The sequence below is a fragment of the Phyllobates terribilis genome, unplaced genomic scaffold (genome assembly GCF_046119375.1).
Source record: "Phyllobates terribilis strain yellow unplaced genomic scaffold, ASM4611937v1 Scaffold_8__6_contigs__length_399053987, whole genome shotgun sequence".
NCBI lineage: Eukaryota > Metazoa > Chordata > Amphibia > Anura > Dendrobatidae > Phyllobates > Phyllobates terribilis.
Window position 1 is genome coordinate 397,342,793 of NW_027362768.1, and position 12,744 is coordinate 397,355,536.

Sequence of the window (12,744 nt, forward strand, 5' to 3'; positions counted from 1 at the left end):
AAGTTTCCGGACACTCTATTTTTACTGAGGAGGAAACACACGCAAACACAGGGAGAACATACAAAGTCCTTGCAGATGTTGTCCTTGCTGGGATTTGAACCCAGGATCCCAGCGCTGCAAGGCTTCAGTGCTAATCACTGATCCAATGTGCTGCCGTTCACCCTCTAATATCTAACAGGCTGGAGAAACTTGCACCTACTGCCACTCTATCTTCAGCTCCTTTGTGAGAAAATGTATTTGGGCAGCCACTCAGTCTACCAAATAAAATTCCTGAGAAGGAAATTGGGGATGGCTTCGCTACTGGTACTGGGGGCAGTGCTAATACCATGGCGTCGTACCATAGTTTGCTGGAAATATTCCAGGCGGGTAGGAGGCAAGCAAATTCCAACAGAAAAGTACCAGCAGTAATGTTCAGGGACCCGCACTTGTAGAAGGCGGAGACAACACCGGGAGAAATAGTGACGGCTGGGGACTAAGTATGGACACGAGGCATGAGGCATGTGGTTGTGAAAAGCTTCCACCTCCATGAGCCTAAAAGGCCACATTTCAAGTGAAAGCAGCTTTACCGGACTTCCTGTGAGAAATGACACACAGGGTGGGTAGGGTTTCCCTCTATGCCAGTCCTTTCACCGAGCTAAATACAACTGTCAGCAAAACAAGTTGTGGACTGGCTCCGTACCGTCCCTGGCCACATTCACCTGTCCACGTGTTTGTGGTTAGGCGGTCCTTCCCAGAAAGTGCACTGGGGAGGGCATGGGTAATGTTGTGGGACCTGTACTTGTGGAAGGCGGAGGCAACACCGGGAGAAACAGTGGCGGCTGGGGACCGAGTATGGACACCCTGCCGCCACTGGCATGAGTTTGTGAAAAGCTTCCACCTCCACGAGCTTAAAAGGCCATATTTTACGTGCAAAGAGCTGCCCAGAAATCTGGCAGTTTAGTGTTGCGGCCTGTGGGTGGGTGGGTGGCTGGCTGCATACTTGCGCTTGCATTCCAAGTGACAGAAAACTAAGCAGATGGTGGCCTCTTTCATCATCATGGCCTCACCTCGGCGCTATGAACTCTCCTGAAGGAGAAGCCAGTGCCCGCCAGAGGAGTCTCTGGTTCTCTGGTGGGCCCGTCCAACTCTGCCGAAAAGCAGCCCTGGCTAAGAAAAGTGTGGGGGGAAGGTTCCCGGACACTCTATGGCTGCTTTTTTAATGTGGATCGGCCATGCTTATGCATGTTATTTCTCAAAACGCATTACAGATCAGGCCATTGTCCAACTCTGTATTCAAGAAATTAAATGCACAAAGAAAGATGTGTGTGTGTCAAAGCACCACCGACAAGTGCGAGCTGATGTTGGACGGGCTGCCATTGCTTCTGCAACAAGCTCAATTACAGGACTTCCTGTGAGAAATGACACGCAGGGTAGATAAGGTTTCCCTGTATGCCAGTCCTTTCACTGAGCTAAATACAACTCTCAGCAAAAAAAGTTGAGGACTGGCTCCATACCATCCCTGGCCACATTCACCTGTCCACGTGTTTGTGGTTAGGCGGTCTTTCCCAGTAAGTGCACTGGGGAGGGCACGGGTAATATTGTGGGACCCGTGCTTGTGGAAGGCGGAGGTGATACCGGGAAATATAGTGGCGGCTGGGGACCGAGTATGGACACCCGGCTGCCGCCGGCATGAGGTTATGAAAAGCTTCTGCCTCCACGAGCCTAAAAGGCCATATTTCAAGTGCAAGTAGCTGTTCAAAATTTGGCAGTATAGTATTGCAGCCTGTGGGTGGGTGGCTGGCTGCATACTTGGGCTTGCATTCCAAGGAATGAGGTAGGGACAACTGAACGCTGCAGTGGGACAAGAACGTGGACGGTGATTGTTGCATCTCTGCAACGACAGTTGCATGGCGGGAGGCATCTTCGCATGTGCAAAGGATCACTTATGATGAACACACTTTTAGGCAGTGACCTGGGAGTCAGAAATGCTTCCAGGGGTCTTCCCCATGCTGTTCCCATGTCATTTGAGCACTGTTCCCATCGATTTGGGCAAGTTTTTGGCCCTCTGCAGACCGCCGGGGGGAGCCGCCTGAAAAATGCTTGAGTTTCCCATAGACTTACATTGGGCTCGTTGTTCGGGTCGAGCACCCGAGTATTCCAATTTGCTTGACCCGAGCAATGAGTACCCGAGCATTTAAGTGCTCGCTCATCACTATTAATCAGCCATGTTTAGTGCTAGGGTGATTAAACATCTGTACAGAGGGAGGAGGTCAGAGGATAAAATCCCAGCCTTTCAGAGTATTTGGTGTGGGGTGGGCCTGGAGGTGAAAGCTCTGCGCTCTTTGTTTCACACTTGTTGGATGTATTTATATTTCAGGTTTCCTGGATTAAATGCCTTTGTTAAATGCCTTTGTTAAAGGACATGGACGCTGGACTCTAAGCCAGGTGGGCTAACCAGCACTATTGTATGGACTTGTTATTTTACCTTCTCCCGGACAAAGGTTGTATTTATGTTTTCTGGTGACGTAGTTTATGAGGACTGCAATAAATCAGCCGCACTTTAAATAAAAACAGTTCCTGTGTCTGCCTCTTTAAGAAGCAGAGTGAGTTGATCTACCACAACATATATACACACATATATAACACAGACCATACATACATGTATAACATACACCATACATGCATAAAACAAACATATATACCATACACTGTACAATATATACACTTTATATAATACACACACACATACATACACAGTACAGGCCAAAAGTTTGGACACACCTCATTTAAAGATTTTTCTGTATTTTCATGACTATGAAAATTGTACATTCACACTGAAGGCATCAAAACTATGAATTACCACACGTGGAATTATATACTTAACAAAAAAGTGTGAAACAACTGAAAATATGTCTTATATTCTAGGTTCTTCACAGTAGCCACCTTCTGCTTTGATGACTGCTTTGCACACTCTTGGCATTCTCTTGATGAGCTTCAAGAGGTAGTCATCGGAAATGGTTTTCACTTCACAGGTGTGCCCTGTCAGGTTTAATAAGCGGGATTTCTTGCTTTATAAATGGGGTTGGGACCATCAGTTGTGTTGTGCAGAAGTCAGGTGGATACACAGCTGATAGTCCTACTGAATAGACTGTTAGCTGCTTTTTTCTTGCCATAATACAAATTCTAAGTAAAGAAAAACGAGTGGCCATCATTACTTTAAGAAATGAAGGTCAGTCAGTCCAAAAAATTGGGCAAACTTTCAATGTGTCCCCAAGTGCAGTTGCAAAAGCCATCAAGCGCTACAATGAATCTGGCTCACATGAGGACTGCTCCAGGAAAGGAAGACCAAGAGTCACCTCTGCTTCTGAGGATAAGTTTATCCGAGTCACCAGCCTCAGAAATCGCAGGTTAACAGCAGCTCAGATTAGAGACCAGGTCAATGCCACACAGAGTTCTAGCAGCAGACACATCTCTTCAACAACTGTTAAGAGGAGACTTTGTGCAGCAGGCCTTCATGGTAAAATAGCTGCTAGGAAACCACTGCTAAGGACAGGCAACAAGCAGAAGAGACTTGTTTGGGCTAAAGAACACAAGGAATGGACAATAGACCAGTGGAAATCTGTGCTTTGGTCTGATGAGTCCAAATTTAAGATCTTTGGTTCCAACCACCGTGTCTTTGTGCGACGCAGAAAAGGTGAACGGATGGACTCTACATGCCTGGTTCCCACCATGAAGCATGGAGGAGGTGTGATGGTGTGGGGGGGGGGGGCTTTGCTGGTGACACTGTTGGGGATTCATTCAAAATTGAAGGCATACTGAACCAGCATGGCTACCACAGCATCTTGCAGTGGCATGCTATTCCATCCCGTTTGCGTTTAGTTGGACCATCATTTATTTTTCAACAGGACAATGACCCCAAACACACCTCCAGGCTGTGTAAGGGCTATTTGACTAAGAAGGAGAGTGATGGGGGGCTACGCCAGATGACCTGGCCTCCACAGTCAGCAGACCTGAACACAATCGAGATGGTTTGGGGTGAGCTGGACCGCAGAGTGAAGGCAAAAGGGCCAACAAGTGCTAAGCATCTCTGGGAACTCCTTCAAGATTGTTGGAAGACCATTTCCGGTGACGACCTCTTGAAGCTCATGAAGAGAATGCCAAGAGTGTGCAAAGCAGTCATCAAAGCAAAAGGTAGCTACTGTGAAGAACCTAGAATATAAGACATATTTTCAGTTGTTCCACACTTTTTTGTTAAGTATATAATTCCACATGTGGTAATTCATAGTTTTGATGCCTTCAGTGTGAATGTACAATGTTCATAGTCATGAAAATACAGAAAAATCTTTAAATGAGAAGGTGTGTCCAAATGTTTGGTCTGTACTGTAATATACATATATACACACACACACATACATATACACAGCTCTGGCAAAAATTAAGAGACCACTGAACAGCTTTCTATTGAGAAGCATGGAAAGACTGGTGGAAAGCAGCCAAGACGCATGAAAGCTGGGACTAAAAATCATGGTTATTCCACCAAATATTGATTTCTGAACTCTTCCTGAGATAAAACATGAGTAATCTGAGGTCTGAAAGCTCTGGCTCTCTGGCTCTCTGGCTCTCTGGCTCTCTGGCTCTCTGGCTCTCTGGCTCTCTTTTAGTATTTTGACGCTTTATCATTTGCTGCAAATAAATACAAAATTTGTAGCTTTGCATTTCGGAGACATGTTGTCAGTAGTTTATAGAATAAAACAATGTACATTTTACTCAAAAATATATCTATAAAGAGAAAAATCAGAGAAAATGACAATTTTGCAGTGGTCTCTTAATTTTTGCCAGAGCTGTATATATCATACACTGTACATACACACAACATATATATATATATATATACACACACAACTGTACATACATAATACACATATACAGTGGGGAAAAAAGTCTTTAGTCAGCCACCAATTGTGTAAGTTCTCCCACTTATAAAGATGACAGCGGCCTGTAATTGACATCATAGGTCGACCTCGACTATGAGAGACAAAAGGAGAAAACAAATCCTGGAAATCACATTGTCTGATCTGGAAAAAAAAAATTTTTAAATTCTGGTGGAAAATAAGTATTTGGTCAATTACAAACAAGCAAGATTTCTGTCTCTCACAGACCTGTAACTTCTTCTTTAGGAGGCTCCTCTGTCCTCCACTCATTACCTGTAGTACTGGCTCCTCTGTCCTCCACTCATTACCTGTAGTGCTGGCTCCTCTGTCCTCCACTCATTACCTGTAGTGCTGGCTCCTCTGTCCTCCACTCATTACCTGTAGTGCTGGCTCCTCTGTCCTCCACTCATTACCTGTAGTGCTGGCTCCTCTGTCCTTCACTCTTTACCTGTAGTACTGGCTCCTCTGTCCTCCACTCATTACCTGTAGTACTGGCTCCTCTGTCCTCCACTCATTACCTGTAGTACGGGCTCCTCTGTCCTCCACTCATTACCTGTAGTACGGGCTCTTCTGTCCTCCACTCATTACCTGTAGTACGGGCTCCTCTGTCCTCCACTCATTACCTGTAGTACGGGCTCCTCTGTCCTCCACTCATTACCTGTAGTACGGGCTCCTCTGTCCTCCACTCATTACCTGTAGTACTGGCTCCTCTGTCCTCCACTCGTTACCTGTAGAACTCGCACCTGTTTGAACTTGTTATCAGTATAAAAGACACCTGTCCACGACCTCAAACAATCACACTCCAAACTCCACTATAGTGAAGACCAAAGAGCTGTCGAAGGACACCAGAAACAACATTGTAGCCCTGCACCAGGCTGGGAAGACTGAATCTGCAATAGGCGAGCAGCTTGGTGTGAAGAAATCAACTGTGGGAGCAATAATTAGAAAATGGAAAACATACAAGACCACTGATAATCTCCCTCGATCTGGAGCCCCACACAAGATCTCATCCCATGGGGTCAAAATGTTCTCAAGAACGGTGAGCAAAAATCCCAGAACCACACGGGGGGACCTAGTGAATGACCTGCAGAGAGCTGGGACCAACATTACACAGACTACCATCGGTAACACACTACGCCACCAGGGACTGAGATCCTGAAGTGCCAGATGTGTCCCCCTGTTTAAGCCAATACATTTCCGGGCCCGTCTGAAGTTTGCTAGAGAGCATTTGGATGATCCAGAAGAGTATTGGGAAAACGTCATATGGTAAGATGAAACCAAAGTAGAACTTTTTGGTAGAAAGACAAATCGTCGTGTTTGGAGGAGAAAGAAGGCTGAGTTGCATCCAAAGAACACCATACCTACTGTGAAGCATGGGGGTGGCAACATCATGCTTTGGGGCTGTTTCTCTGCCAAGGGACCAGGACAACTGATCCGTGTACATGAAAGAATGAATGGAGCCATGTATCGTGAGATTTTGAGTGCAAACCTCCTTCCATCAGCAAGGGCATTGAAGATGAAACGTGGCTGGGTCTTTCAGCATGACAATGATCCCAAGCACACAACCAGGGCAACGAAGGAGTGGCTTTGTAAGGTGCATTTCAAGGTCCTGGAGTGGCCTAGCCAGTCTCCAGATCTAAACCCTATAGAAAACCTTTGGAGGGAGTTAAAAGTCCGTGGTGCCCAGCGACAGCCCCAAAACATCACTGCTCTAGAGGAGATCTGCATGGAGGACTGGGCCAACATACCAGCAACAGTGTGTGCCAACCTGGTGAAGACGTTTCACCTCTGTCATTGCCAACAAAGGATAAATAGCAAAGTATTGAGATGAACTTTTGTAATTGACCAAATACTTGTTTTCCACCAAAATTTGAAAAAAAAATTCTTTCCAAATCAGACAATGTGATTTCCAGGATTTGTTTTCTCATTTTGTAAAGAGAGGAGAGAACAAGGCGCAATGGGTGACTCAGTATTGCAATTTGTAGAGGGGTGTGAGGATGGCTACTAACCTTATGAAGTTGTGCACCTCTGCACAACCCCAGTGTAAAGCTCCACAAGCTCCGCTCTGTTGGTGGCTGTCATCTATTTCCAGCGGCGTTCACAGATCCTGATCTCTCGGTGGTGGATCACGGGATCAGGTTAGTTGCATGTAACGCCGTGATGGACGCCCAGCTTCACCAACACCCCCGGCAGCGTTCCGGAGGGGTTAGGGCAGCGCAGCTTGGAAAACCAGGGTAGTAATTCTAATTAAATTCCTCCCACAGGTGAATGAACAATTAATGAAAGGCAGCTCTACCGCACCCCAACAGGGGGAAAGGGACAATCAGTAAATATAAATAGCAGTACCAGAGCGCCAATAACAGGGAAAAAATATTAAAAGGACTGATTTATCAATACCCACAACGCGTTTCGCTGGACACAGCCACCTTCATCAGGTGTCACCTGATGAAGGTGGCTGTGTCCAGCGAAACGCGTTGTGTGTATTAATAAATCAGTCCTTTTAATATTTTTTCCCTGTTATTGGCGCTCTGGTACCTCTATTCACATTTACTGATTGTTTTCTCATTTTGTCTCTCATAGTCGAGGTCGACCTCATCTTTCTAAGTGGGAGAACTTGCACAATTGGGGGCTGACTAAAGACTTTTTTTCCCCACTGTATAACATACATGTACACTTGTTACTTACACTTCCACTGCAGATTCTAAGGCTGAAAAAAAGAAAGGAGTTAGATGTTCCCATGTTCGTTATAATTTTTGTCCCCTCCCCCCATCCATTATACAATCCTACGTTATATGTCAGCGCTACATGTTCTGCTGCCCCATAATACAGATTTGTGTACTCAGTACTAATGACCCTGATGATAATCACCCTGATTGCAGGTTCTGTAATATCCAACCACCAAGACCACGACAGCAACGATCCCAAATACCGTTCCCAGGGAGATATAGACACCTGAAGGATATGTGTCACCTAAAGAAAAGAGAAACCATTGTCATCTGGAGGAGCAGACTGGACCCTCGTGGGTGGGTGACCCTTATTATAGTGGTGACAGCAAGACATGAGGACATACAGTACAGACCAAAAGTTTGGACACACCTTCTCATTTAAAGATTTTTCTGTATTTTCTTGACTATGAAAATTGTACAAGTGTGAAACAACTGAAAATCTTTAAATGAAAAGGTGTGTCCAAACTTTTGGTCTGTACTGTATATCATTTATAGAGCGTATACACTGTGATGTCATATATATCATCTATAGAGCGTATACACTGTGATGTCATATATATCATCTATAGAGCGTATACACTGTGATGTCATATATATCATCTATAGAGCGTATACACTGTGATGTCATATATATCATCTATAGAGCGTATACACTGTGATGTCATATATATCATCTATAGAGCGTATACACTGTGATGTCATATATATCATCTATAGAGCGTATACACTGTGATGTCATATATATCATCTATAGAGAGTATACACTGTGATGTCATATATATCATCTATAGAGCGTATACACTGTGATGTCATGATTGGTGGAGTATAATATGGCTAGATGTATGCGTCTTGTCTCTCACCTTCTTCCTCTTCGGTCACGTGGAGCGCGGTCCCGTTACCATTTCCAGTTGTCCCTCCGTGAATGGAGACTTCGCAGTAATACATGCCGGTGTCGGTGGGATCCACGTTGTGTATGATGAGGTGGGCCGTTCTATTATTGATGAACTCTTCTGCTGTCGCTCTGGTGATCCGGCCGGAGAACTGGTCATTACTATCAGACACCTCCGGCCCGGTCTTTACCAGGTGCCGGTACCACTTGTAGGACCCGATAGTCACCTGCTCCTCTCCAGGGACCTTGTAGGTGCATGGTAAGAACACGACACTTCCAGGGGCGGCATGGACCTCCGGGGCCTGGAACACCTCGATCTCCAGGGAGAGGAATCCTGATCACACAAGAAAGCCAGAGAGATAAGAGATCTTACATGACCATGCTGGAGCAGAAGAGAATACCTCCAGCCCTACATGAGGGGACTATGAGAATATCTGATGTCCCAAACCAGGCTCCCAGTGATCAGAAGAAAGCCACAAGTTGGACATGATGCTCACCCTCCAGAGCTCCCAGGAGGAGCACCACCTGCACTGCGCCCATAGTCTCACTCTCCAGAGCTCGCAGGAGGAGCACCACCTGCACTGTGCCCATCGCCTCACCCTTCAAAGTTCCCAGGAGGAGCACCACCTGCACTGCACCCATTGTCTCACCCTCCAGAGCTCCCAGGAGGAGCAGCACCTGCACTGCGCCCATCGTCTCACCCTCCAGAGCTCCCAGGAGGAGCAGCACCTGCACTGCGCCCATCATCTCACCCTCCAGAGCTCCCAGGAGGAGCACCACCTGCACTGCGCCCATCGTCCTGTGTGTCCTGGTCGTGCACTGAAGCTGCGATGATGTGTTGCTCTGTACAGGAAGCCACTGCAGGGTACTGGTGACAGAAGAGCAGAACTGTCACACTCCAGGCCACAATCATTCATGGAAACTTCAGAACTTCTGCTTTAGGAATCCATGCACCAAAGAGTGCTGCCCCGTCTGATAACCAGCATGCACCACTATGGAGCTCTGACCACAATTATGACATATGTAATAGATCTGACATGGATGGGACGGTGGTCATCGGAGGCTCTGAGCCCTGGCCACCTCTATTCTCCATGGTTGAAGACCAGTGTAGACTGGAGCCATCCATGGATCTCCGATGATCCAGCAGCTAAAACATGGACCGAGGCATGATTGTCTGCCCTACTCCACACCTCAGTGGACTCATCTGGTCAATGGCTGTAAAACTGATGAAGAGAAAAATAGGTGTAAAGGAAGGTGGGTTCCTAATTCTGGACCATGTATGTCCCTATTATCTGCAATGAGACCGGTCACTCACCTCTATGCCCTGTACATACGATGGCTGGAGGTCAATAGATGGATAGAGACGCTGAGGTGAGTGTCCCCTGGATAGAGTGGGGAATGAGACTGAGGGTAGCTGTATGACTGTAGAAGTGACTATATGTCTCCTCTCTAGTGATATGAGGTGACAGGTGAGGACTTATCGATGCCAACAAATGTCAGACCCCATAAATTACTGCATGAATCTAGCAGCGACAATCCCTGAAGCGTCTCAATACTGAGGGTCTTCTGCTGAGCTCCTCATAACGCTCTACCTCCAGAGCCACAAGTCTAAGATGCGGAGAAGAAAAAGACAGACAGATCCAAGCAAATCCTACAAAAAGACAGGAGGCCAATCAATAGTCCAGAACAGCTTCATCTCAGCAGCTTCTCCAATGCTGGAGATATTTATGATCCATCCCAGGAATAAGTATACGATCATCAATGTCAGATCAGCAGGGTCCAACAACCAGGACCCCCACCCAACAGCTATTGTCAGCTCCAGCGGCCGAATATACTCAGCGTACATAGTAGGAACAGTACAGATTCATATAAAGTAGTGATGGCTCTCTGCTGCTACCTTCTGGATCACATAATACAACAAAAGAGCTGAGCTGCAGTACTGAGAACAGCCACTACACCGTGTACGGAGCTGTGAGGAGCTGCAGTACTGAGAACGGCCACTACACGGTGTACGGAGCTGTGAGGAGCTGCAGTACTGAGAACGGCCACTACACGGTGCATGGAGTTGTGAGGGGCTGCAGTACTGAGAACAGCTACTACACGGTGTACGGAGCAGTGAGGAGCTGCAGTACTGAGAATGGCCACTACATGGTGTATGGAGCTGTGAGGAGCTGCAGTACTGAGAATGGCCACTACATGGTGTACTTACTGGTGAGGAGCTGCAGTACTGAAAACAGCCACTACACGGAGTATCGCGCTGTGAGGAGCTGCAGCACTGAGAAGGCCACTACAGGGTGTATGGAGTTGTGAGGAGCTGCAGTACTGAGAACGGCCACTACATGGTGTACAGAGCTGTGAGGAGCTGCAGTACTGAGAAGGCCACTACACGGTGTATGGAGTTGTGAGGAGCTGCAGCACTGAGAACGGCCACTACATGGTGTATGGAGCTGTGAGGAGCTGCAGTACTGAGAACGGCAACTACACGGTGTACGGAGCTGTGGGGAGCTTCAGTACTGAGAACGACCACTACATGGTGTACGGAGCTGTGAGGAGCTGCAGTACTGAGAACGACCACTACACCGTGTACGGAGCTGTGAGGAGCTGCAGTACTGAGAACGGCCACTTCATGGTGTACGGAGCTGTGAGGAGCTGCAGTACTGAGAACGGCCACTACATGGTGTATGGAGCTGTGAGGAGCTGCAGTAATGAGAACGGCAACTACACGGTGTATGGAGCTGTGAAGAGCTGCAGTACTGAGAACGAACACTACATGGTGAACGGAGCTGTGAGTAGCTGCAGTACTGAGAACGAACACTACATGGTGTACAGAGCTGTGAGGAGCTGCAGTACTGAGAACGAACACTGCATGGTGTATGGAGCTGTGAGTAGCTGCAGTACTGAGAACGGCAACTACACGGTGTACGGAGCTGTGAGGAGCTGCAGTACTGAGAAGGCCACTACACGGTGTATGGAGTTGTGAGGAGCTGCAGTACTGAGAACGGCCACTACATGGTGTACGGAGCTGTGAGTAGCTGCAGTACTGAGAACGGCCACTACACGGTGTATGGAGTTAAGAGGAGCTGCAGTACTGAGAACGGCCACTACATGGTGTACAGAGCTGTGAGGAGCTGCAGTACTGAGAAGGCCACTACACGGTGTATGGAGTTGTGAGGAGCTGCAGCACTGAGAACGGCCACTACATGGTGTACGGAGCTGTGAGGAGCTGCAGTACTGAGAACGGCCACTACATGGTGTACGGAGCTGTGAGGAGCTGCAGTACTGAGAACGGCCACTACATGGTGTATGGAGCTGTGAGGAGCTGCAGTAATGAGAACGGCAACTACACGGTGTATGGAGTTGTGAGGAACTGCAGTACTGAGAACGAACACTACATGGTGTACGGAGCTGTGAATAGCTGCAGTACTGAGAACGAACACTACATGGTGTACAGAGCTGTGAGGAGCTGCAGTACTGAGAACGAACACTACATGGTGTACGGAGCTGTGAGTAGCTGCAGTACTGAGAACGGCCACTACACGGTGTATGGAGTTGTGAGGCGCTGCAGTACTGAGAACGGCAACTACACGGTGTACGGAGCTGTGGGGAGCTTCAGTACTGAGAACGACCACTACATGGTGTACGGAGCTGTGAGGAGCTGCAGTACTGAGAACGACCACTACACGGTGTATGGAGTTGTGAGGCGCTGCAGTACTGAGAACGGCCACTGCATGGTGTAAAGAGCTGTGAGGACCTGCAGTTCTGAGAACGGCCACTACACTGTGTACAGAGCTGTGAGGAGCTGCTGCACTGAGAACAGCCACTACATGGTGTATGGAGCTGTGAGGAGCTGCAGTACTGAGAACGGCCACTACATGGTGTACGGAGCTGTGAGGAGCTGCAGTACTGAGAACGGCCACTACATGGTGTACGGAGCTGTGAGGAGTTGCAGCACTGAGAACGGCCACTACATGGTGTACAGAGCTGTGAGGAGCTGCAGTACTGAGAACAGCCACTACATGGTGTATGGAGCTGTGAGGAGCTGCAGTACTGAGAATGACTACTACATGTTGTACGGAGTTATGAGGAGATGCAGTACTGAGAACGGCCACTACACAGTGTATGGAGCTGTGAAGAGCTGCAGTACTGAGAAGGGCCACTACACTGTGTATGGAGCTGTTAGGAGCTGCAGTACTGGGAACGGCCACTACATGGTGTATGG

At 47.6% G+C, this 12,744-nt stretch overlaps 1 protein-coding gene across 1 annotated transcript; it reads right to left on the minus strand.

Annotated features, from left to right (window-relative positions):
* Positions 1-7,591: 7,591 nt before the first annotated feature.
* LOC141157783 (natural cytotoxicity triggering receptor 3-like) lies at positions 7,592-9,392 on the minus strand. The gene is made up of 4 exons (XM_073645313.1): positions 9,278-9,392; positions 8,497-8,859; positions 7,779-7,880; positions 7,592-7,617 (listed from the first exon to the last, which is right to left on the minus strand). Exons 1-4 carry the CDS (start codon positions 9,318-9,320, stop codon positions 7,592-7,594), a joined length of 534 nt encoding a protein of 177 aa, XP_073501414.1. The 5' UTR covers positions 9,321-9,392.
* Positions 9,393-12,744: the final 3,352 nt, after the last annotated feature.

Excerpts from the sequence above, each read along its gene's own strand:
- LOC141157783 (XM_073645313.1), bottom strand. The coding sequence starts at position 9,320 with ATGGGCGCAGTGCAGGTGGTGCTCCTCCTGGGAGCTCTGGAGG. Across the intron at positions 7,881-8,496 it reads CGTGACCGAAGAGGAAGAAG|GTGACACATATCCTTCAGGT; the intron begins GTGAGAGACAAG and ends TCTTTTCTTTAG. Across the intron at positions 7,618-7,778 it reads TTACAGAACCTGCAATCAGG|CCTTAGAATCTGCAGTGGAA; the intron begins GTGATTATCATC and ends TCTTTTTTTCAG.